The sequence below is a fragment of the Nanorana parkeri genome, unplaced genomic scaffold (genome assembly GCF_000935625.1).
Source record: "Nanorana parkeri isolate BGI_ZX_2015 unplaced genomic scaffold, ASM93562v1 scaffold180, whole genome shotgun sequence".
Classification (NCBI taxonomy): domain Eukaryota; kingdom Metazoa; phylum Chordata; class Amphibia; order Anura; family Dicroglossidae; genus Nanorana; species Nanorana parkeri.
In genome coordinates, this window is record NW_017306448.1 from 3,184,042 (window position 1) to 3,209,163 (window position 25,122).

Consider the following 25,122-nt stretch of genomic DNA (forward strand, 5'->3'; position numbering starts at 1 on the left):
TTACTGCTCTCCCTGGACAGTGAGCAAAGCCTGACATACATTGCTATTTTTAAAGTGATATTAAAGAAAAATCTTTTTAAAGCTATTTCAAATGCTGAATTAATGCTACAATTAATGCTTCTCCTTGATTTTATCTTCCTGCAGAATCAGCTAGTCCCCTGAGCACTGGCCCTCATTCCCTGTTTTAGGGTGGCTCTTTTTCCCTTGCAGGGTGCTATGGGACCACCCTTGTGTGTGCTAAGCTATGTGTGTCTCCACAAACACACAGATACAGCAAGGCAAGCCATTACCCACAGCAAGGCAAGCCAGTCCTCTACTCCCTTCTCTCCACTGCTCCTTCCCCCCTTCTCCAAGCTAATAGATGAATAGTTGCCAGAGACTGCCCTGTCCTTTGGGATATTGGGCTGGACAGGAGTTCAGGGAAGCCGAGCTGAGATTGTTGGAACCAGTTGCTCGGAAACATGGTTAATGTAAGTATTTGGGCAAAAATTTAAAGAAATACTTAGTTCATTATTTAAAAAAATTTGAGAGTTTAATACTACTTTAACAGCCTAACATGTATATGGGTTATATATGAATTTTATTACAGAAAAATTAAGCCAAAAAGAAAATTAAGCTGCTAAAAATCCTATTCGATCATCATTGTATTTTTGTTGTAGTTTAAATGAGAATTTAAAAAAAGAGATGAATGCACACATTAAAAAGCCCATGGAAGGCATCTGAAATGTGTCCAATCTATCCAGTAGTAGTAGCCTGCTGGCTTTTGTCTGAGTCAGTTACATAGTTAGGTTAGAAGAAAAACAAAAGCAAGAAAAAAAAGTTCAATCAATAAAAAAAATCAATAAATGAATGATAAAAAAACTGCATCCACAGAACCCTAAACTTACAGATGATCCAGAGGAAAGTGAAAAAAACCTTGCAAAAAGCTCTCATGAACACCCTTAGGCCCCATTCACACTGAGTGTATCGCAAATCGCGCGTTTGTCGCGCGATTTCCATTTTGCGTGATATCGCGCAAATAGTTGCATTGAGCAAAGTTGAATCGCGCCGAAAATCCGCTCCAAAAAGGGTCCTGTTGTAGCGACGCACGACCCGTGACAGCGACAAACAGAGCCCCATTGCCATGCATTGGAGAGCGATATCGCGCGGTAAATAGCCGCGATATCGCGCGGATTACCACGCGATAAATCGCTCAGTGTGAATGGGGCCTTATAACGCATGATCCAGTCAAGAGCCTTCCTGATCCCGTAAATTGTATTTCCACTTTTGCAGCCAAATTAGGATAACACCTATTTTATATTTGTTACATGTTTCTATTCACATTAGCTAAAAAATAAAATAAAAATGGCTTCTTTAAAATGCTTTTACTTGGTGTTTAAGGGTTAACATTTCTTCTTGCTTCTCTTTCTTTGAAATGTTAGGAGGGCTGTGAGGGGTGAGGGGTGGCTTGTCCATTGTATGTTAATGAAGCTTATCAGAGAAACTCAATCTTCAAATTTGAGTCCTCAGTCTTCCGGTCAGAGGGAGATTTCCTCTGACAGGCAGTGCCACGAGGGAACATGGAACCGGCTTCCTGGCCAATCAGGAAGCTGGGCGGCGGGTAATGACACACCTCCCAGATTCCTGATTGGCCGGTAAGCTGGCTCCATGCTAATTGGCCGGGAAACTGGCTTCCCAGCCAATCAGCATTGAGCCAGCCAAACAGCATGGAGCTGGCTTCCAAGGCAATTAGGAAGCTGGGCGGCAGGTAGTGACATGCTGCTGGCTTCCTGATTGCCCAGGAAGAGGGTTCCTTGCGAGCGGAAGTACTGGTATCGGTACTCAGTATCAGCAAGTACTGAAATATAATCATTGGTACTCGTAACCGAAAATCCGGTATTGGTGCTTCCCTATTAGTCTACTGAGTTGGCTAAAACTACCTCTAGTCCACATTTTTAGAGCTCTTACTCTTACATTTATGTATTTATACAAGGTGATCATAGCCCCCTTTAAAGCATATCTAAACTCAAAAACAAAAATATTATATATTGCAGCTTACTAGTCCTAAAATATGAAGGCTGCCTTTATTTATTTATTTATATGTTTAGGCTTTTATACCTTTATTTTCACCTGGTGATCCGTCCAGTAAGTCTGTTATATTTCAGCTTCCTTCAACAGGCCAAGCTGTCCATCAGAAGTGTCCGATAGAGGGCAAACTAGGCATGCACCGATGTTGATATTAGTATTGTTATCGATGCCGATACCGAGTATTTGGTACTCGGACTCGCCCAAATGCTCCGATACTTACCGCTGATACCGGAAACTTCCGGTCAGAGGGAGATTTCCTCTGACCAGCAGTGCCTGATTGGCCGGGAAGTCTGCATTGAGCTGGCCAAACAGCAAGTAGCTGGCAATCCCAAGCAATCAAGAAGCCAGGCGGCGGGTAATGACATGCTGCCTGGCTTCCTGATTGACCAGGAGGCTGGCTCCATGCTAGCGGAAGTACCAGTATCTGTACTCAGTATCAGCAAGTACCGAAAGAAAAATATTGATACTCGTACTCGATACAGAAAAACCTGCATCGGTGCATCCACAGGGCAAACCATTTAACACTGACGGTGGTGGCTACAATGGTCAGCTTTTATTGATTTATGTAAAACCTTTATCCCAAAAAGAGAAAAAATTACTTTTGTTGTATCTGCTTAGAAATTGTTAGCTGAGGTTCAGATTTCATTTGATAGTCAAGTCCATCCAAATCTGCTAGTTCATCTAACGCTTCCCTCCCCACAGGGTGACAATGCTTCTGTACAAGAGTGGCTTCGTTGTTCCTTAATAGAGTGGAGCAACCCTTAGAGCAGGTTCACACCATTTTCTGGTCCAGATCTAGCGGGAAAATGATGTGAACCTGCACGCAGTTCCCATGCATTCCAGACCAGACAAAATGAGACATGCAGTATTTTTCTGGTCTGGAACTGACTGCACTGGTGTGAACAGAGGCCAGAACTAGCATAGGCAATGGCATAACAATCGCCATAGCAACCCAGGTGGCCACTATGGGGCACAGGGGGGCCCGGCCAGGACATCCCCTGATTCTGTGTGGGCCGCCTGGGTCGCTATGGCATCTCAGGCTGCTGGTTGTCACTGGCAGGTGGGAGGAGGAACATGTCGCTGTTAGATCAACGACAACTTGTCAGTGATGTGTGCAGCGGCGCGTTCCTCTTCACAGCCGCTGCTGAGTCTGTGACAGCTAGCTGTGGAGGAGGAGGCTGGGCCCGGCGTCAGCAGTGGAGGAGGGGCCCGGCAACGGAAGAGGAGGCGGGGCCAGGTGACTGAAGAGGGGGCGTGGTCCAGCAACAGAAGACGAGGCGGGGCCTGCCAGCGACCGTGGAGGAGGCGTACAGTGGATCAGGGCTGACAGGTAAGAGGGTTTGACCAGCCCAGCTGAGACCCTGCAGAGTCCACCATAGAGAGTCTATGGCGGGCTCTGCAGGGTCACTCTCAGGTGGGCTGTGTGGGATCTCAGGTGGGCTCTGCAAGGGCATAAGTAGAGATCACAGGGCACCATACAAAATTTTGATTTCTAGTTACACCCTTGAGCATAGGGATACATTAGGATGCATTTTTGGTTCACAAACAATCTGATCTGGAGATGATCTGGGTGTCGTGTGAATGGGCCCTGAGACAGGAAGTGTGTTACTAGCCAGATCAGCAGAAAAAAATAAAGGACAAAAAAGCCTAAAAATAGAAAACTTATTCAGCCACCACAGGATTGGTAAACTGAAATATGTTAAATGTTTGTTTTTGTCTTTAGATACACTTAAAATGCCTCTTCTCAAGAACAAAGTCAACAAACACGAAACCAAATGCATTGGAAACGTTTTCACATTGGTCAGCTTTTTTTTAAAAATTCGATCAGGTGGACAATGTCCAGAATGTGACTTATCCAGCCAATCTATTATTATTTCCCTCTGATGATCCAGTTTATCGATCTACCATTGGGTGGCACTGTGACATCAGTCCTGCTCTCACTAATATATACTCAAAAAAATGTTCGGAAAGAAAAAAAGTCACAAGCTTTGAAGAATATTAAAAACTTGTGGTTACTTTGCAGAGGAACTCCTGTGAAAAATGCCCAGCTTTGAACACATCTGTTAGTATTACAGGTAAGCCCGCTGCATTTATCTTCTAAAAAGGGCTGAGCTACGGAGGGTTGTCAAAGGAATTCTCTGTGTATTCTGTCAGTGTAGATATAAACTTCTCTCCGTGAAGTTATCACTTCGCACTTAAAATGCTTCATTTAACAGGCTCAGCAGTTTCATATCATTTAATGAAAGCATGAAAACTTTGCACAAGGTCCAATGAACTGAAAGGAAGGAGCAGCTTTTTTCTCTGGTCATCCCAATACATTAATTGCTCTTCAATGTGTGTCTCTCCTGCGTTTATCAAGCAGCATGTACAGTTGTAATCAAAATTATTCAACCCCCATTGCCAATCAGGTTTATTGGCAAAATTTACAAACTTTCAGTTGTTTGCAATGAGCAAATCAAACAAATCAAGCCACCATGGTGTGTGCTAGTAACCTGTGTGTATCACCACAAACACACAGGCACAGCAAGGCAACAATTGCTCTCTGCTCTCCTCTCCTCCTTCCTCCCCCTTCCCTTCTCTAAGCTAGTAAATTGAAAAGCTGCTGGAGACTGCGCTCTCCCTTGTGATCTAGTACTGGACAGGAAGATCAAGGAAGTGGAGCTGAGAGAGTTGGAGCTGTTCAAAAACATTACGACGATGTGCTTGGGCAAAAATGTAAAGAAATACTTTACTAGGAAATGTATATTTGTTTAATCTGGATTCATTATTGAAGAAAGTTTAAGAGTTTAATACCACTTTAAATATTAATCCCTCCAACCCCCTTAGAATCCATAATGATTGATTTATAATAAAATAATAATTGCAATACTCATTGGGCTTTTGTCACGCGTGCCTGCGGTCCTGTTGACTTCAATGGGCACGTTTGGAAGGCATTGCCATCTGCCAAATGTGACCTGTTGAGTTAAAATTGTGTGAGGCACCGCAACCACGCCAGTGTGTATGGTCCTTAGCGGCTACCATGTTAATGTGTGTGTAAGCAGTGGGGGGAGGGGGCAGTAAAAGTACACCACCCTTTTTAAGATCCCCGGAACTATGGGGTAAACATTTTATCCCATAGTTCTCTTAAAGGTCACGGGAGGACATATATTAAAGTCCTCCCGTGACCCAAAGCTCAGTATATAGCGAGCTACAGCTCACTACATACTGAGAGTGCCGCAACCGTGACGGATCTCGACAATACTGGCGAGATCCACCCAGCTGGCTGATTGACAGCTGGCTCTGCCTGCCCCCTCCCCCGTCCGTTCCTCCAGTCAGTGCTGGAGGATCGTAGAGGGGGGGATCTGAAACTGAGCAGGGAGATGATCTGAAAGTGAGCGAGGGACGGTATGTGTTCGCTCACTTCCCGATCTATTGAGCCCACGTGTGACAGTTTCATTGTCACACGTCGGCTCGAACTATGAGGATGAGTGAAAAATCACTCACCTCATAGTTCTCCTTTAAAGTAGATTTTAACCCCATCACTAAAATCTAATAAAAGCTTTAGCATTTTAATGTCGGTTCTAAAGTTAATTTGAATCTTTTATAGCCTGCAGCTTTCATTAAAATAATAACCTATTAAACTGTCATAAAGGTCATTCTACAGACGCTTCCTATTTTTCGGGTGACAACTGACTTCCAATTGTGGTCCTGCATTGTCACATGTACCATGCGTCCCTGGTGGAGACTACACCCAGCTTTATTGATACACATTACTCAGGCATGGCCCACCGTCATCCCTATAAGGAACCTGGTCCAGAGCAATAATTTGCAAGCCAACCAAGAAATAAGTGAGATGGTATTTCTAAAAATCTGTTTTTGTGCCTAACTACGTGCACTGTCTATAGATCTGTACTATGTGCACATACCAGCATGCCTTGAGTGTACCTCTGCAATTGTTTATGGGCTTCCATTTAAAAAAAAAAGGAAATCAATTACTTTTTCGATTTTTTTAAAATTTCTAAATCAAAAGCATCCTGACTCTTAGGGGTCTGTTTATAAACAATTTGAGAAGTACAATTGCCCCTCCGAGTCTCCGCGAATATTCGTCCTGAGCAAATGGATGCAAAAAATGTTTTATGTCCAATGTATTTTCAAACAACCTCTTGTAATACTGCACTGTGGCCACTAGATGGAGCTGGGGAGTATAATAAATGAATACTAGTGGCCATAATGCGGCATTACACGATGACACATGAAAATACAACCAACTTGAAAAGAAAATATAACAAGAACGATCGTTTTGTGCATCCATTCGCACAGAACGAACATTCACAGAGATTCACAAGGTCAGTGGCTCCGCAAATAGACCCCCAACAGTAGATGTCAATTATAACTGAAAGATATTCTGTTTGTTAAAGTGTCATAGATAATTGGCATTTTAAAAAAAATGCAATTTTTACCTTTATTTCATCCTTTCTTGCATCTCAGTGTTGCTGAGAGCAGCTTTTTTGCTGCCACTTCCTCTCTACATACACCTCAGTGTTATGACATTTCTCAGGGAGGGTTTTTTTTTTATGGTGATAACAATGTACCTTGCCTGCATAATGTGCTTGCACTCTCCATTGGAAGATAGATAGGGCGACAATGCAGGAGAGCAACTGGGAGACAGGGACAGAGCGTTGTCACCCTATAACAGGAAGTGCCTGAACAAAGATCATCATGGCAGGATCACCAGGCGCTGTTTTAATAAAAGATGCAGATTTAAATATATTGAAAATGACTTGAAATGATAACAATGGCTGAAGATTTATATGAGATCTTAGTGATGTGAAAATGTATATATTCTTTAAATTCACAATCTGAATAACTAATTAAACAAATGTAGTTGTGGGCAGCAATAAAATAATAGTCAAAATTATTTTATGAATTAATATTTATAAAATAACAATATTATTATTATTATTAATAACAATAATATGAAGAAAATAACAATAATATCATACATAATAATTTTGAATTATATTATTTTAATGAAAGGATTATATTATTCAAGACTGGATGGACACAAAGCATTTAATAAATACACAGTCATTCAAGCAATCTGATGGATTGCGCACAGCACAGTGGCCTTTAAAAGATTCCACATTGTCTCTCACAGTATCCAATCATCCACATTATTAACAGTTTATTATTTAGGTTTATTTTTCTATTATTTGCCTTTGTGCTGCAGTCATCTGCCTCCACCTCCATTTTTTATTAAAATTGGTATTTCAGAGGCTTGTTACAATAGCCAAAAGAGATTAGCTCATTACATTTTGCCTGCGTGATGATATGAAATTCCAGCGGGTAATTACATCAAAATATTAAAACAATAATGATTATGTGAATAAAAGTCAGACACATTGCTACAAGCCCATCGGAGAGAACAATGTCCTCATGAATCATCTCATCAGTCTACTACGTGCAGAATTGTATACATAGGGAGGGAGTATGTAAGTTATTAGTCCACACTGGCTCAGTGGTTTGCACTGCTACAAGGGCCGGATTTCCCACAAGACCAACCTAGGCCTGGCCTTGGTGCAGCAGGGAGTAGAGGGGCTGCAGGGGTGTGGAATTCCTATATCCCGACGCCCGGGACATGCAGTTTCCGGGTGCTGGGTGTGTATTTGTTTTCTACTTTTAGCCTTGCTATGGGCAAGCGGGGCTAAATGTAGAGCGTGGAAGCAGCCGCTTGTTTTGTACATCAGCGATGTCGCCGAGATCACTTGTATGGAGCCTGCTTACAGGGGGGTGCATTGAGGAACCTGACATTGGGGCAGCAGATAGAGTAAGTCCAGCCCTGACTGCTACCTTCCAGTAGTGGGGCCTTAGCTTCAATTACTACTAAGAATGCTTTCTGAGTGGAGTTTGCATCTCTTTCTAGGTTTGTATGGGGGTCACTGGTAGCTTGCTTTTGCCTTACCTGGTCATGGTTTGTGTGCGTGGCTGCGGTGGGCACATTAAATTGTAATATCCTATAAAGCAGGGAATGGTATGCACAGTTTAACCCTTTCGCTGACGAGACGTTTTTTTGCACACCTTATAATCCACATTTTAAAACCCCCGATTAAAACACATTTAATAAGTGAAAGTAATTTAAAACCCCAGAGAATGATATAGTTCCTGAAAGCAGGGACCCCGTAGAATAAAATTGTGGCAGATCCAAATTTTTATGTCACATGATATTAGCAAAACTCTTCATAATACCCCAAATTTCTTTTTTTCTATTTTGTGTGTGTGTAAAATATTAAAGATGAGGTTGTGCCAAGTAAATAGATACACAGCATGCCCTAGTTAAAAACAGCGTGCACCCATGACCTGGTGACAAAATACAGTATCCCAAATTGTCCATAGGTGACACTTTGAAAGCCTGTACAGGTCATCAGTTTAAAATTAACCGTTAACATTGGCCATAGAATTATTGCTCTCACTGTGGCACACGTGTCGATACCCAACAAGTGTAACACAAACCTCAGTTTCGCACATAGGCGCACCCAACCCATGTTTACATTTTTTTGTTATTTTTATATTTATTTTATTTAAAAAAAAACTTTTTTATTTCATTGCTATCACATGGGTGGGCTCACAAGCCCCCTATGTGATAACACTTAGAAGGTCACACGTTCTCTCTAAGGCTGCCTTAGCAATCTATTAGACCCCTAATGTCACCTTTGGACTTCAGATCATATTTTGATGATGGCTGCAACTGAGGAAGGAGGAGTGGGGCAGTACTAAGCAGATGAATCACTGAGTGGTTTGGGGTGGGTTTTCCGCTGACTCTCCCACTTTACCTTAAAGTTTTAGGTTGGAAGATCAGCATAATAGTCATAGGACTAGCAATTTCAGAACAAGGTCAGCAAAGGCAGCCACCATACTTCTTTCTGGCTTACACTAAGGTCCCATTTACAGTAGTCTGGTCTGCTGTTTGTGTTATGTCAAGACAGTCCACGCATTAAAATACACTGCCAACACACCAAAATGGACCAAAAATTAGACATGTACCATTTTTTCCATAGCAAGGCTCCAGAGTGCACTATAGGCTGTGGTGCAGTGCAACCTATGTGTGTTGGAGGCACATTGCCTTAGTGAATTGGGTTTGTGGTGCAACACAACACGTGCTTGATGATGTGTAACAGTGATGCGCGCATCACCACAATGCACCGTAACTGGCAGGTGTGAAAATGTGTAAGTATTGAGAGGAGCGCAGTACATAATTCACAACTTTTTCAAACATAATCATACAGGAAAAAAAAAGTTGTTTCCAGTCTATGATTCCTTATGTCTAGCAAGAAAACAGAGGTTAACTTTCACATAAGTTGCTTCAAAAATGGCTTTTCTGATCATTGATGTCGTCAGATCAGTTAATGTTTTTAAAAGCATAAATAATCAGACTTATTGTGTTTATTGACAGGGAACACAAATACTGTGCGCCTCTCTTGTGTTTGTGTTCCCTGTCTATAGATCTCCTGTTACCCTGACTGTCCAGGTGCTGCCCACTTGTAGAAGGTGTTTGTTTCTGTATTCCCAAAGATGTGATGGATCTGGCGCTGGTGAGATTTTAGATTTGATTGTGTTTATTGTGTTACATTATCTTCATTCCAGGTGCCTGCAGCTTTCATTTCAACTCACCAGCCATAAATAGTGACAATCTAAACTATTTTATATGATACAATTTTTAAAAGCAAGTTAACAGGGACATACGTCATAACCAGTGTCTCGTCTCCAGGTTCACTGAGAAGTCCATCCACAAACACTGATGTGCTAGTGAAGTTGTGCACACTCCAGGTCTGGCCGTCATCTACACTGAATCTAAGGAGAGATAAGAAACATAGTTTAGCTAGATTAGTTATAGCATATAAAGATATTTTAGACAACTGTGCACTTCTATCCTTGTGGTAACATTTTAGGTCGGGGCCCCTTTCTGTTCCGGCATGACTGTGCCTCTGTACACAAATCCAGGTCCATGAGGACACAGTTTGGTGTGAAAGAACTTGAGAGGCCTGCACAAAGCCCAAACATTAACCCTACCAAAAACACCTTTGAGATGAACCAGACCTATTGACTAAATGGCACACATCCCAACAGGCACACTACAAAATATTGTGGAAAGAAGGAGATGGGAAGAAATTCCCCCCCTTCCGATCCTCCAGCACTGACTGGCGGAACGGACTGGGGAGGGGGCGGGTACAGCTGGCTCTGCCTCTAAATAGGCAGAGCCAGCTGTCAATCACGCAGCTGGGTGGATATCGACAGTAATGTCGGGATCCGTCCCGGCTGTGGCGCTCTCAGTATACTTTGGGCTTTGGGTCATGGAAGGACTCTAGTTTGTGTCCTCCTGTGACCCTTAGGAGAACTATGGGGAAAAGCACTGACCCCATAGTTCTCCTTTAGGAATTAATTGACAGATGCATTTGACCTGTAGTTGCTCCACTCATCATGACCTGAATTTGACCTGAAAAGTTTGCATTCCCATAGAATTGTTCAGAGGTGTTACAGCGGGTAGAAAACAAAAGCCTATTGACACAGTCCGTAAGCAAGTTGGGGCAGACTGAATTTTCAAAAGCAGCAGACGACTCTGTATAAGGAACAATTATAAAAATACCTATTATAAAATATCATTTTTGTTATGTAAAATAATATATTTATACACATACTGTATACTTCATGTTATATTAAAGTAATTTAAATAACATGCAATGGAACAGCTGAGTCTAAAAACTCTGGGGAAGAGCGAGGACAAATTTTAGTTTAATAATATGATGACGGGATTTCTCTTTGAGCTTGGACTCTGCAGGTTTGATCTAGTCACTTTTTCTAAACTTCACTGAGAACTGTCCTTTAATACATTGATGTAGCACGCATGTTTGATGAGCTAATTTCTTAATCAAAGAACCAAAATATGTGACCATGCATATGATTTCGCTCAGTCACAGAGATAAGAGTTACAGTAATATCACAGAATATTGATGACCTCAGTCAATTAGCAGTTGACAGATCTCCATTACAGCAAACTATAAAGGAAAAATTCAGTAAATCCTGGCTTTATTTTTAAAGTTAAATGAGAACTTTACTGAAAATGAACATATCTGACAGGACTACAGTATGGCAGCCTCTGTCACTGGTAAGAAGTGAATGAGGGCTTGCTACAGGCCAGTTAATCGTAATATATTTTATGCAACCTCATCCAGGTAGTTAGGATGTCCTGGTTGGCTGTCGTTACTATCAACTTGACTCTTACAAGCAACATACTGATAAGCAAGTAAAAATGGCACACAAGGTGAAGGACTAATCTAAATGAAGCACCAGATACACAAGGTAAGAGACTAATGTAAATAGCTCACCAGGTACACACAGTGAAGGACTATTATAAAGGGTGCACCAGGTACCAGGGTCAAGGACTATTGTAAAGGGTGTACCAGGTCAGTGGCGTCACAAGGGGGAGGTGTCAGGAGAGAGGAGGGGACCCGGCGGCATACCTCATCCCGCCGGGTGAACGTCCCCTCCTCTCCATCACCAAGTTGGCCACGCATTCGCGCGAGGACGACACGGCGGGGTGTTACCCGCTCTCCTCTTCGAGTGACACCCGGCCTCGGGCACCCCTGTACCAGGTACACAAGGCAAAGGACTGTTGTAAAGGGCGCACCAGGAGCACAAGTAAAGGACTAATGTAAGGGGCAAACCAATAGTTGCTCAACTTTTCATTTGCATGTTTAACTCCTGTCTCACCATAATAATGAAATCACTTTTTATCCAAGTTGCAAAAGCTGATAGAAAAGTGACAATTTCCAAAAACAAAATTGGATGGAAAAAGTAACAGAGGGTATAAAATACTTTCTAATACCTTTCCTGAAGAAAATGCTGCTCCAGGCTTACTCCAGTACTGCTTACATGAACACAAAGCCTAGGCTTTTGCTTACATGACCACTTCTGAGCCAATCTCGGCTCCACTCCTTTTCATCAGGCAAATTACATTATTGTCTAAGCATTTGTTTATTTGGGCACCGCTGGCGGGAACCTAGAGCAGAATTCTGGCCCATAATCCATCCTAACATGACTGTTAATGTACATTACATGGCAAAAACACCAACTCTATTAAAAAACCTTTGGGGTGAATTGGAATGACATCCAACATTAGTACCTAACCTCACAAGTGTTTTTTTTTGGGGGGGGAACACATTGCCACAGACACACTTCCCAGAAGAGTGGGAGTTAATGTAGTCACAAAAGGGGGTGGGGGCGGCAACTCGATTTTAATGTTCATGGTTCTTATATAATGTACCTTAAAGGATAATTTCATTTAGCTAGGGGGAAAATATAATTCACCAGCTAGAAGTATTGTAGCTGCTGACTTGAGAAATGCGTAGTTACCAGTCCATGAAGTCCAGCACTACCTTCCATGCAGCTGATTCTTCTTAGGGCTTCTGATGTTCCATACCACCATCTTGGATTTGGGAGCTGGCTGTGACTTCCTGATCACTCACAGCTAACCCCCTACTGCGCATGTGTGAGATACACACTACTGGGAGACTGATCCTGTAGCCTCCTGAGATGTGCAATGTTATCTCAGGAGGCTGTAGGTGGTGGACGGGGTAGAGTCAGACTGAGTGGACAGAGGAAGTGAGAGCGAGTGCCACCGTAATAAGTTACTTTTTTTGGTGATTTTTGGGGCGAACGTCCACTTTGACATTAAAATTTGAGTATATGTCAATAAAAAGTCATAAAACATTTCATAACATGCAGTTATAAAGCAGCTTTATATTATACTTACTTGAGGATTTTTAGAGGAATAGATGTATCCTTGATGGCCACAATAACACCACCATGGTCCAAATACAAGATATGATGTTCTTCTTCGAAGACCTGTGTAAAAAGACAAACATGTAGATAGTTAAGATATGACAGTACCCTATAACGGTGTGGGTGCTTTCTTTATAGCTGTAAAGGACCACTGTTGTAGAACATCTTGTATTCTGATAACTATATGCGGATAATAAATTATTTTCTTTACATGCCTTTATCTATGTTTTTCTCTACATTTATATGCAGACCAAGCTATCCAGAAGAAGTGTCAGGGGTTAGTGCAATTTATAACAATGCCAGGGGTGCTTCAGTAGTTGCAGCAATGGTTAAAAACATTTACTGTAAATTATGGCAATAAAAGATGGAAACTGTAAGTACATGTGACAATGTAATAAGTTCCACAATTATACTATATGGCCAAACATTTGTGGACACCTGGCCATCACACATATATGAACTTTCCCGCATCCCATTCTAAAATCATGCTCATAAATATGGAGTTACCTTCCCCCTCAACACACAAACACATTGTTCATTAGATTCTTCATGTTTGCTCAAACCTTCCCAAATGTGTCCAGACTTGGGTAAACATGCCTAACAACCAAACGTGGATTCACACTATATAGCCAGCTGTATGTCGGCACCTAACCATCACATCTATCTTAGCTTGTTGGACATCTCATTCCAAAACCATGGGCATTAATATGGAGTTGTCCCCCTTTTGTGGATATAATGATCTCCACTCTTCTGGGAAAGCTTAACACAAGATTTCCGAGTGTGTCTATTAGAATTTGTGCCCATTCAGCCAAATGAGCATTTGTGAGGTCAGGTACTAATGTTGCATGCAATCAGTGTTCCAATTCATCCCAAAGGTCTTCAGAATGATTAAAGTAGAACTCCTGGGGAAATTATTATTAACCCTTGCAGTGGGGCTAGGCCAAGGCCAGGGTTAATGTACAATGCAGCTTAAACCCCCAGAGCTGCAGGGATACATGAGTGACATGCACATCCAGGGCCGCCTTTAATATTAAGTGGGCCCTGGGCAAGAATTTGCTAATGGGCCCCCACAACCTGCCCACCTCCATCACCTCACCCCTCACACACACTTCCTGACCTGGCCCCCCGTATCCCCCTACATTACCTTCCCCCAAAAATAAAAACAATATATGTATGTGTGAATATAGATACTGTATATAAAGTTCAATGCACTAAACTCAGGACTATGCAACACAATAAACTCGGGACTCGGCACCGCAATGGGCTCAAGACTCTTTAATGACATGAACTCAGGACTCCACACGGCAATGGACTCCGGACTTTACACTGCAATGGACTCAGAACTCTACAACACAATAGACTCAGGACTCTACACTGCAATCAACTCAGGATTCTACACCGCATTGGACTCCGGACTGTACACCACATTGGACTCAGGACTCTGCACTGCAATGGACTCTGGACACTGCACTGCAATAAACTCAGGACTCTACAACGCAATGCACTCAGGACTCAGCACAGCAATACACTCAGGACTTTGCACAGCAATGCACTCAGGACTCTGCACAGCAATGCACTCAGGACTCTGCACAGCAATACACTCAGGACTCTGCACAGCAATACACTCAGGACTCTGCACAGCAATGCACTCAGGACTCTGCACAGCAATGCACTCAGACAGCACGGACGGCCTCTCACTTCTTAGACTGACTGCTACTGAGAATGGAGGGCCAACCTATCTCCCCACTGGCGCTGCCACGGCTCTTTTTCTGTCTGCCACTGGGGGAGAAAGGTACAACTGCCGTGGGACCTTGTAAATTATGGGACACAGGGCAACTGCCCCATTTGCCCCCCCTTAAAGACGGCCCTGTGTGCATCTGACACATACAGAAATGTGGGATGCTGAAGATTCTAGCGCTGGCTGTGTCTCAGCAAGAGAGCAAAGATGGTGTTATCTGTATAAAATGCTGTCTTTGTTCACTTTTTTTAGCAACAGTGTCTCTTTAAGGGCATCTGCCCCTCATCTTGCAAATCGACCTTGCTCGGGGGTGCATTGAACAGTGTCTGCTAAAAATCAATGCTGAATTCAGTATCTGTCAATGCTGCAGCTTCACTGATTTTTAGATAAGCCCAGGGCACAATAAAGTATGATACATGTTATAGTAGTAACAAGCCAAGAAAATCAATGAGGTTCCATATTTTATACATATCCTGCCACTGGCTAATGATCTATAACTCTTTGTAAGATATTAAAGCTGAAATACAGTAAAAACTACCAAGATAAAAATTAATAGCTTGTTAAAAGGCAAAATAAAAAAAGCAGCTTTTCAAATATTCACCTTCATTCCAGAGAATTCCCCCCACAGTGCTCCTTTACTGCCACTAGATGTCCTCAGTTTGAAAACCAGCATCATTCAACACACTTCCTTTGAGCTTAGAGTGTCTAGGACTCTATCCAGTCTGTGATTGGACAGCAGTAGCACAGTGATGAGCTCATCTCTCTATCACTCTGCTCCCTCCTCCTATCAGCATGCTTCTTGGCAGCACATGGACTTATTGGCTGCTTGTACTGGTTCTTCTTTCACTGTACAGGCACAGCAAAAGGCCGATGCCAGGTTAAATTCAGGCCCTGCTTGCATTTAAAAACAATACATTTAATGATGTATTAATGATTGCAGAGCTGCATTAATTTGTGTCTTTTTTATGTGCCTGGAGTTCAGCTTTAATGACCTCGGAAATGTTCATAATGAACATGTGGCTTTGCTAAGCTGGCATAGAGAGATTTCAATACTAATAAGCCAGGTTCAAAAACATGGAGAATTTTGCAAATACATGGAAATCTTCTCATCACAATAGACGCAACAACAGTAAAACCAATCTTGCGTTGAGTTACTGATACTTGCAAAGCTTCAGCGACCACTTAAGATCATATTAGCACTTTGCAATTTTTTTATGAGTGCAGGGGAATGGGCAATGGGGGAGGGGGCATAATCGTTACTTAAGAAGATCTTAAGCCAACGTTTAGAATTACCGCTAAGCCCTGTAAGGTGATACTTGGAGACAGTTCTTTTTTTTCCGTCCTTTGTATTTTATACTCTTGTTTGTTTTGGATTGATATTATGTTTGACGGCGCTAAAGCAGTCATGAACCAGCTGCCGCTATCTTGGCTGTAAAGAATGACACATTAATGCGTGGAAAGGTGATGACAATCATCTTAATCTACACCATGCGGCTCCACCGGTTCCTAAATCTTTCTCGCCCCCTCCTCGTCCTCTTGCTGCCAAGAGGGACATTCTTGTAGAAAGGATTTTGGAAAGGAAGGCTCTTTAAGGGAGCTGGCAGTGGCTCTACACTTGTTCATCATCTGCCTGGAATGATCTGTCAACTTTGTTCAGGAGCTTAGGACAACGGAGACGTTTCTCACAGCCCCTTTTATATTTTTACCAGATAATACTCCCTATGCTGGCATTAGTAGCAGGCTTGTAGCCATACGATGGGAGCCCTAGTACTGTAACATTAGGGACCATTAGCTTTCCAAACTCACTGTTAAAGGAGAACTATGAGGTGAGTGATTTTCACACACCCTCATAGTTCAAGCCGACATGTGACAATGAAACTGTCACACGTCGGCTCAATAGATCGGAAGTGACCGAACACATACCGCAGCTCGCTCACCTCTCGCAGAGAGCGGTGACTGTCACTCACGGCTCCCCACAGGGATTACCCCGTTCCGATCCCCCAGCGCGGACTGGAGGAACGGACGGGGGAGGGAGCGGGTACAGCTGACTCTGCCTCTAGATAGACAGGGCCAGCTGTCTTTCACGCAGCTGGGTGGATCTCGACAGCATTGTCGGGATCAGTCCCGGCTACGGCGGTCTCAGTATACAGCAAACTGTAGCTCACGATATACTGAGCTTTTGGTCACGGGAGGATGCTTGTATATATCCTCCTGTGACCCTTAAAAGAACTAAGGGGAAAAACACTTACCCCATAGTTCCCTTTTAAAGTGATTCTAACCCCTGATAGTTTTCCCATATATAAAAGATAGGGCACCCCCACCTACAATGTATTTATATTTGAAATGCTTTACAAAGAAATTATGAAATACCTTTTCTAGGCCCCATTCACACCAGATGCGTTGGCATCCGTTTTTCAACAGATGCCAGTGCAAGAACATCTGAAAATTAATGGGTGTGAATGGGAGCAGTTCATACCACTGTGTTGTATTGCACTGCCCCCCACTGAAAAAAGTAGAACAGGCTCTCCTTTTTTTCATCGCAAAACAACGAACTGGTGTGAACTGCTAATGCATGTCAATGCAATGCAGAACCAATTACCCATATAGCTTAGTGTAAAAATCAAACCAAAAAAACACCTCCAAAAAATCCAACGTAACGCAACAAATATCAACGCCCTATGCAAACTCAAGTCAACATACCTCCATTGACTCGCATTTTTGGGTCCGATTCAGATGCAAATGCCTTATAGGGCCCATTGCGTTGCAACATATTTTTCAATGGATGCTAATGGAAGGGCAATGACAAATTAATGGGTGTGAATGGGGCTAGTTCACACCGCTTTGTTCCATTGTGTTACATTGTGGTGAAAAAAATACAATAGAACATATACTACTTTTTTGCAGAGCAAGTAACGCAATGGATCCAGTATGAACTAGTCCCATTCACATCCATGCATTTCTCCATTAGCATTCGTTGAACAATGGAGTGCAATGCAACAAATTGAAAGGAAATCAAAAGGTACAATTGCAAATCAACAAACCATCTGATGACTGTGATTTCATTCCAATTTTGATGTGAACAGGCTCTTAATATTTAATGTCTGGGCCACGTGTTTTTTTCTTTTTTTCTTCCTAGCACAGCCCAGGTCTGGGGTGGGGCTAAGCTGGAGCAGCTCACATGCCCTCCACTCAGGTCATGCAGAGCCATGCTTGTGGGGTGGGTCAGATGGTTGATTGACAGCTGCACAGCCTGGGAGGGAGAGCCTGAAAAAACTTAAGTGACACCACAGGACACGTGACTCGCTCGGGTTTGGTCCCACCCCTGAGCGTGCTGATGAGAATTACTCAGTAAGTTGAGAGTAGACACGGCCTACTGAGTGGAAGAAGGGGAACACGTGCACTATGGGGGCAACGCTGCAGAGACACCATGATTGTTCCCGCTACTGACAAGGAAGGATGATTTACTGGCAGGATCAACAGGTAATGTATGTATGAGGGAAAGTGTGAATACACAAATAGACAAAAAAAACCCATATTAGGCAGGTTTTATTTTATTTTTTGGGGGGGGAAGGGATTATTGACACTTTAAAGCAGAACTTGGGGTAAACAGTTAAATACGCGAGGATATTCATCACAGAGGTTGAATGTTAATTACGGTGCAATCTGCCCACAAAAACGTAAGCATACATTTTGGGTCTATTTTTCAAGCAAAGCAATAGATTTAGTTGTGTAGCCAAATAGCATCCTTTCTCCACCTGGTGGATCAGTGTCTTTAGACACACTTCTGTGCTCTCTTCTTTTGATGTGGCAGCACCCCTCCTAATCCACCACGGAGATGACGCTTGAAATCACTACATTCAAGTCTCTCCTCCATGACAGATTAAAAGGGGCAGTGCCAAAGGAAATAGAAGCGAGCCCAGAAGCTGCTCCTAAATTAACAAAGCAGCACTGGAGAATGAGGCGATTTGAAGCCTCACCTCTGTGGTGGATCAGGAGGGGAAAACCTAGGCAGGGAACAATTGGTCCAGAGCATTGAACTATGGTTTGGTTTGTGGAGGGGAAAGGGCTAATTAATTACTTGTTCCTGGGTGCTTCATGCCCTTGCTACACCTCTAATGCAATAGCATTAGGTTCACATCTGGCATCAAAGCTAAGGAGCACAGTCCTTCCTTCTGGAGGGTGGCTTCTTTTGTTCTCCACGGTCTCTGTGTGTGTTGTGAAGTAGCCACCACTCCCAACTCACTCCTGTGATTGACTATAACTTCAATACAAATGAGTAAACTAAACGTGAGATTGTAGTCCATCACGGGAGTGAGCTTGTAGCGGTGGCTACTTTACAACAAACACAGGGGCCATGGGGAACTATCCTTTCCTCGAGAAGGTAGGACGGACAATGTCAGCGCTAATTCAGAGATGATTTGAGGATCTACAACAGAGTGATACACAAATAAGAATAATTTTTCTTAAATGTTAGGGTGCTTGAATGCATTTTTAAGATTTAACTCCTGAGTTTAGTGTCACTTTAAGGTGTGTTGGCCTGACCCTTTAAAGGGTGAAAGCCCTTTCTCCCAGGCCTCATCACCTTAGTATTGGCACCTTTTACAAAGGTACTCCCACAACATGAAGAGCCAAAAGAGTGGATTTTCTAAAGGCAAATAGGCTGTTTGCTTTGCAAGAGAATTTGCTCTTTGCAGGGGGGGTTTTCTTTAGCTTAGTTAATGTGGTGAAAATTAATTTAGCAATGAATACCCAATCACGTGCAAGGAGAATAAAAAACAAACAAACAGTATTTAAGCTTGCACATGGTTGGATGATGGGAGTCAGCAGAGTTTCACCTCATTCACTAACCTAAAGGGAAAAATGTGCTTTTTGTAAATCATCCCCTTTAAGTGTTTTGCCAGATTTTGATCCTGAGAGATCCTAAGAATTCAAGACTGTTAATATGGCAATATTTGGTGTTTGGAACCCAATACATTTTTCTATGCTGTCGCCCTATTCACTCTTCTTGTTGGAAGGAATATTGCATTACATCCCTACCTTGTCTGATTTCTACATTTCACCTCCTGATTCTGACTTATTACTTCAGCAAATGTTTAATTGTCAGTATAAAACTTTCTACTGCCAAGTTAAGCTGGCTTTTCTGTCATCAATCTTTATTTATAACTTGGCATATGTGCAAACCTTTATTACATTCTCGGTAAGTGGAACGCTGCAATTACTGTGTGACATAAGTAATTCAGCTAATAAGGTAACAGTACCCAAAATAAATATCTGTTTAATAGACTGTAAGTAAGAGGTAGTAGCAGCATTTTCATGTGTGTGTGTGTTTAATTTATTTGCCAACCTTCATCCAGTTTTACACCTTATGAAGAATTGCATTTTACTTTTCATTTGGGCCTTATCTTGAACATAAGATTATGTCAACTGCATGATTTTGTGCCTTTAGCGCAAGTTATTTTTCCTGGTACAGAAAAAAATTACTCCTCGTTAATGTCCGTCTGTGAATACAGCTCCAGGAAGGCCAGAAGTCTTGCGTTCCAAATGCATTTAATCCCTAGCAATTGTCTGAACTCTGCAGTGCCTTGGCATTTGAAATTCTCATATCAAATACCATTGTTCCGATGCTGCAATTGATGAGACTCGGGTTCACTCTGCAGCCAAACAAATAGGAGGGGAAAGAGTAGTATTAACAGCTGAATGCAAAGCAATTCATAAAAATATTTCTCCTACTTCACAGGATCCATCTTTTGCCTCAAAATTTCATTTCACACACCAGCGGGATGCACAGTAGGGCTAACTGATTACCTACATTACTAAGAACAATACAGAACCTATGTCTATTATTATTCTGAACAGGGTGGAAGAAGTCCTAGCTGCTGCTCATTATTCTTCATTAAAAGGAAAGGTTATTTAAACAATGAAATAGTTGCTTAATAAAAAGCATACAACAGTTGTATTGGAATGAATGTCCTGAGACATGTAAAACTAGGAGAAGGGGTGCTTGACTGGGGCAGCCCAGAAGGAAGAGTAGGGGCATAGTCTTGGCTTGGGGCTTTGATGTCACGGTGGTGGGACTTTTTAGTTTACCTTGAAGGAGTAGGTTAGAGAAGGTGGTGGAATTTTGACATAACAGAGATAGGCCCCCATACCCTGCTTTTCTATTAGAATATTAATGGACCATTCATACCAGGGTGGTCTTCGGTGGTGCGTTTAACATGAATGCATCCAAATTTTTGAATGGGCTGCCAGTGCACGGCAACATATGGTGGTACATTGCAATGCAAGTGGTATGCTTTTGACAATGAATGGCATTGGAGCTCATCGATGCATGTAGCATGCCTTATTTATTACAGGTATTTATAGTATATAGCACCAACAATTTACATACTGCACATTCACATCAGTCACTGCCCTTAAGGAGCTTACAATCTAAGGTCCCTATCTCAACACACATACAGCGACAATTTAGACAGGAACCAATTAACCTTCCAGCATGTCTTTGGGGTATGGAAGAAAAACCACGCAAGCACAGGGAGAACATGTAAACTCTTTGCCGACAGTGTCCTGATCGGGTTTAGAACCGGGGACTAGGCAGAAGTGCTAACCACTAAGCCAGTGTGCTGCCCACTAAGCCTCTTCTTGTACATTGTAGTACCATATCACACTGGCGTGAATGGGCCCAAAAGGTTGCAGGGCAAGGGTGGGGGTTGTTACAAAGGGTCCAGAGGGAAATTTAGTTTTGTACCCTTGGGGGGGGGGGGATAATGTTGACAGTGTATGTTACTTGGGGGGTTCTCACACATTACCTCAGTCCATCGTCCTGCCCACGACACTACAAGTGTAATCTTGACCCAACTAGTTTATAAATGTGGAATGCAGGACTTCTATGGGGGTCAAAGTGGTATGTCACAGTTAAGTGAGGGTTTCTGACAGTGCCAAAGAAGGCTAGCTAATGTGAGACGTTGTGATGTGTTGGTTAACCTTTACTGTCATAACAATGTTTAAAATCTTATTGACTGTTTAGTGGGCTAGGGACCATGGATTTGGGGTTAAAATGTGCACCTGCCGAACTGTACTGTGGCTGGGGGGGTGGAAAGGGTATGCTATAGAAATCTAACAAAAGGGAGCACTGTCAGGGACTTAATTTACATAGAATGCTGCCAGGGACTTCATTTACCAAGAATGTTGTCAGGGACTTCATTTACCAAGAATGTTGTCAGGGACTTCATTTACCAAGAATGTTGTCACGGACTTCATTTACCAAGAATGTTGTCAGGGGCCACCCATTTAGACATTAGAAATGCTTGAAGAGCAAAGCTTAAAAGCAACACTGACACTACCCATTGCCTGTCAAAATGGCCAGAATTCAGGCATGACAGAAAGGGTTGGGAGGCTGCTGTGCCTCTAGGTGCTTAGACTACATACCTGCAGCATTTTTTTTTTTTTTTAGGTAACATTGTCTCTTTAAAGTGTATGTAAACCCCCATAATGGATTTTTCCTATTTGCTTCCTTTTGTGTGTTATGAAATATATGAAAATTGAAATAACTTTGTTATATTCAGGTCCATCCCTACAATAAGGAAGCCAGAGACAGTTGCCTCAGGCAGCATCTCACTGGGTCACGTGGGCCTTTCTGGCCAGAGCGTCCCAGGTTGCTAAGAGCTCTTAACAACCTGTAATGCTCTGGCCCGCATCCCACCCAGCTCATTGACGTCATTGAGCAGAGACGTCAGTGAGCTGGGCAGGACAATGGACAGAGGTATTGTGTGAGAACCCCCCAAGTAACGTGCATTGTCAACATAACCCCTGGGTATTGTCCACCACCAGCACACTCCCCCGTCTCAGGCAGAGAGCAAAAGAAGTTATCAGCTCACAAGAGTATTTTAATGTACTTATTGAATAGCTATAACCAGGGGTGTCCCTACACTTCTTTTGCTCTCTGCCTCTGAAGACAGTAATCAGTTAGCATTGCTCTCAGATCCCTATGGGGAATATGAAAGACCCCTTTGTATTGGAGATAAGGAGAGGGGGTGTTCTGTAGCTCTAACACACTTCCTGTCCTAGGGTGACAACACTGCTTATCCATAGATACAATACAGCGAGTAAGCTCTGTCACTCTAGGACAGGAAGTGTGTTACTAGCAGGATCACCAGCTGAACATAAGGAACAAAAGCCCCACAAAATCTAATGCAGACATCACTACAAGGCTGCAATCTATTACATTTTTGTTTCGGGGATTAGATATGCTTTAATCACAGACTTCTCACCTGCGAAAATCCCTGTGTGTATACTATACATACATATTTATTCACATTCTTACATTGTCGCCGACCTGTGTAATAGTTTGGCATGAAATAGGAATTATCAGCATTTACATTTTCCCATTACAAGCAATAAGAAACACAAGGTGACTTTCTGCACATGCTTTTTAATCACAGTTCTTCTCTAATTGGCTCATTTCTACCATAACAAGATGCCATGGTGGGTAAGTGGCCCACTAGATGAGCAGAATTATTATTTATATTGCAGATAATATTTATTTATATGCACTAAGCCGCTCCGGGCAAGAAAGAACATAAACAGAATTTAAAGGAGTAAGATTCTGTGATGCAGAGCAGAAAAGTGATTTTATTACAGATTTGTCCAGGGTATTTTCAGTTTTGTAAATTAAAGCTCAGCCTTCACTAATTATAATGTAGATTCAGGCCGAGATTAAGTGCTAACATTGCCTTTCCTAGGACCAGAAATCTCTATGCTGTTCCCTTTTATAACATTAAAAGGATTATAGACCACATAGCTAAAACTAATGCATTTTGTATCAGTGGTACAAGGATGTCAAGAAGCAAATTGTGATAAACATGAACTATGCTTATTTGCTCAATTTCAGTTTGTTAAAGGAGAAGTATTGGGAGCAAAATATACTCTTTCCAATACTTAGAGGCGGCGTGGGACACTGCAGCTTTGACACACTGGGGTTGATTTACTAACCTTATAAACACACCACGAACGTGTATACACCTCTGCAGTGTGTTCCCTCCCAGCATGATCTATGGGTGGAATCTAAACACCTTTGTAATGTGTACACACCCAGCAGGTGTGTTGTGCAAAGCCCTGAAGGAATTCCAAGGTGATGTTGGGTAAATTAGCTCTATGTTGTGTTGCTTGCGTTGATGAATGCAAGGAATGTAAATGCATGAGCTAACCATTTTTGTCTAAACTGTGAAGCAGCATTATATATGCATCATGTGCATGATTTTTCCATATATGGCATTAGTGGAAATATGCTTTTAGAGACTTTTTGGTTGATAAATACGTTTTTCTGTGTGAAAATCACACACACCTGGTGTGTGTGTGTGTTTAGGTTAGTAAATCACCCCCACTGGCTCTGTATACCAAGAGCTAAACAATCATGTAACTGGTGATCACTAGACATGTGCGATTCGGACGAAAATTCGGAATTTCAGAGATGCGGATGTATGCGAATTACAGATATTACGAATGCAAATGAATCCGAATTTCCGATTCCGAAAATCGTTAGCGGTAGTCTGTACGAATTGTACATCCTTTGACATCCTCTGCTCACAGACCCGAATGGCATTCAGGAGATCACAGGAGGATGTCAATAGCAGGAGATGTCATTTTGCGGCGAGTTTTCGCCGGGTTCGGACTGTCGTCGTGCGGCGGGGCTTTTTTTATTTCAGCGGGTCGGCGGGCAAAAAGTAAATGAATAATCAAAAATTGTCTCTGTTTTTTTTTCAATTAAAGGATTTGATCAAAAGTCTGGACTTTTTACTAACTATTTGATTTAACCCTTTAGTGAATGGGTAGGGGTACCCCTTACTCATTCACAAGGGGCGGTGGCATCTGGGTGCCCCTAATTAAAGGGGTACCCCGATGAAAATACGCACCTTCGCCCGCAGACCCCCACAACCACCGGGTCAGGGCTGTGGGGAAGAGACCCTTGTCCCCATCGTCCCTTGTCCCCAAGAGGCCCTTGTCCCCAGAGGCAGGGAGGGGGTGCTCGATCATCCCCCACTTTCCTGCCCTGCCTGTGCTCCGATCAAGGGTCTGGTAGAAATGTTAGGGGGGACCCCACGTTTTATGGGACGTGATATTGATTTTGGGGGGAACCCAACGCACTTTTTTTGTTTTATCTTGGGGGGTTCCTTCTTTAATTCCTATGAATTGGGGGAGAAACTCATGCTTTTTTTTTCCTCTTCAGCATACAGAACATTTTTTATTTTTTTTTCTCAAATGTCACTGTGATGCAACGAACGCATGAGACGAAAACGAAACGACAATTCGTACAGACCACCGCTAACGAATTTCGTCCAAATCCGATTCCCGAAAAAAATCGACTTTCGAACCTGAATACCAAAAAAATGAAATAATGCAAAATCCGAATCAAAACGAAACTAAACAAATTTTTTGCCGGTACACATGTCTACTGATCACTCAGTTCACGGCTTCTTCCTGCAGACAGTGGTAACTGTCAGTCACCC

At 42.5% G+C, this 25,122-nt stretch overlaps 1 protein-coding gene across 1 annotated transcript in view; it reads right to left on the bottom strand.

The window, feature by feature from the left end:
- SORCS2 (sortilin related VPS10 domain containing receptor 2) overlaps window positions 1-25,122 on the bottom strand; it is a 513,810-nt gene that overhangs the window by 73,857 nt on the left and 414,831 nt on the right. The window contains exons 12-13 of the mRNA XM_018554989.1: window positions 12,854-12,945; window positions 9,787-9,894 (exon numbers count right to left, since the gene is read on the bottom strand). Coding sequence (XP_018410491.1) covers window positions 9,787-9,894; window positions 12,854-12,945 — 200 coding nt within the window. The remainder of the gene's footprint in view (window positions 1-9,786; window positions 9,895-12,853; window positions 12,946-25,122) is intronic.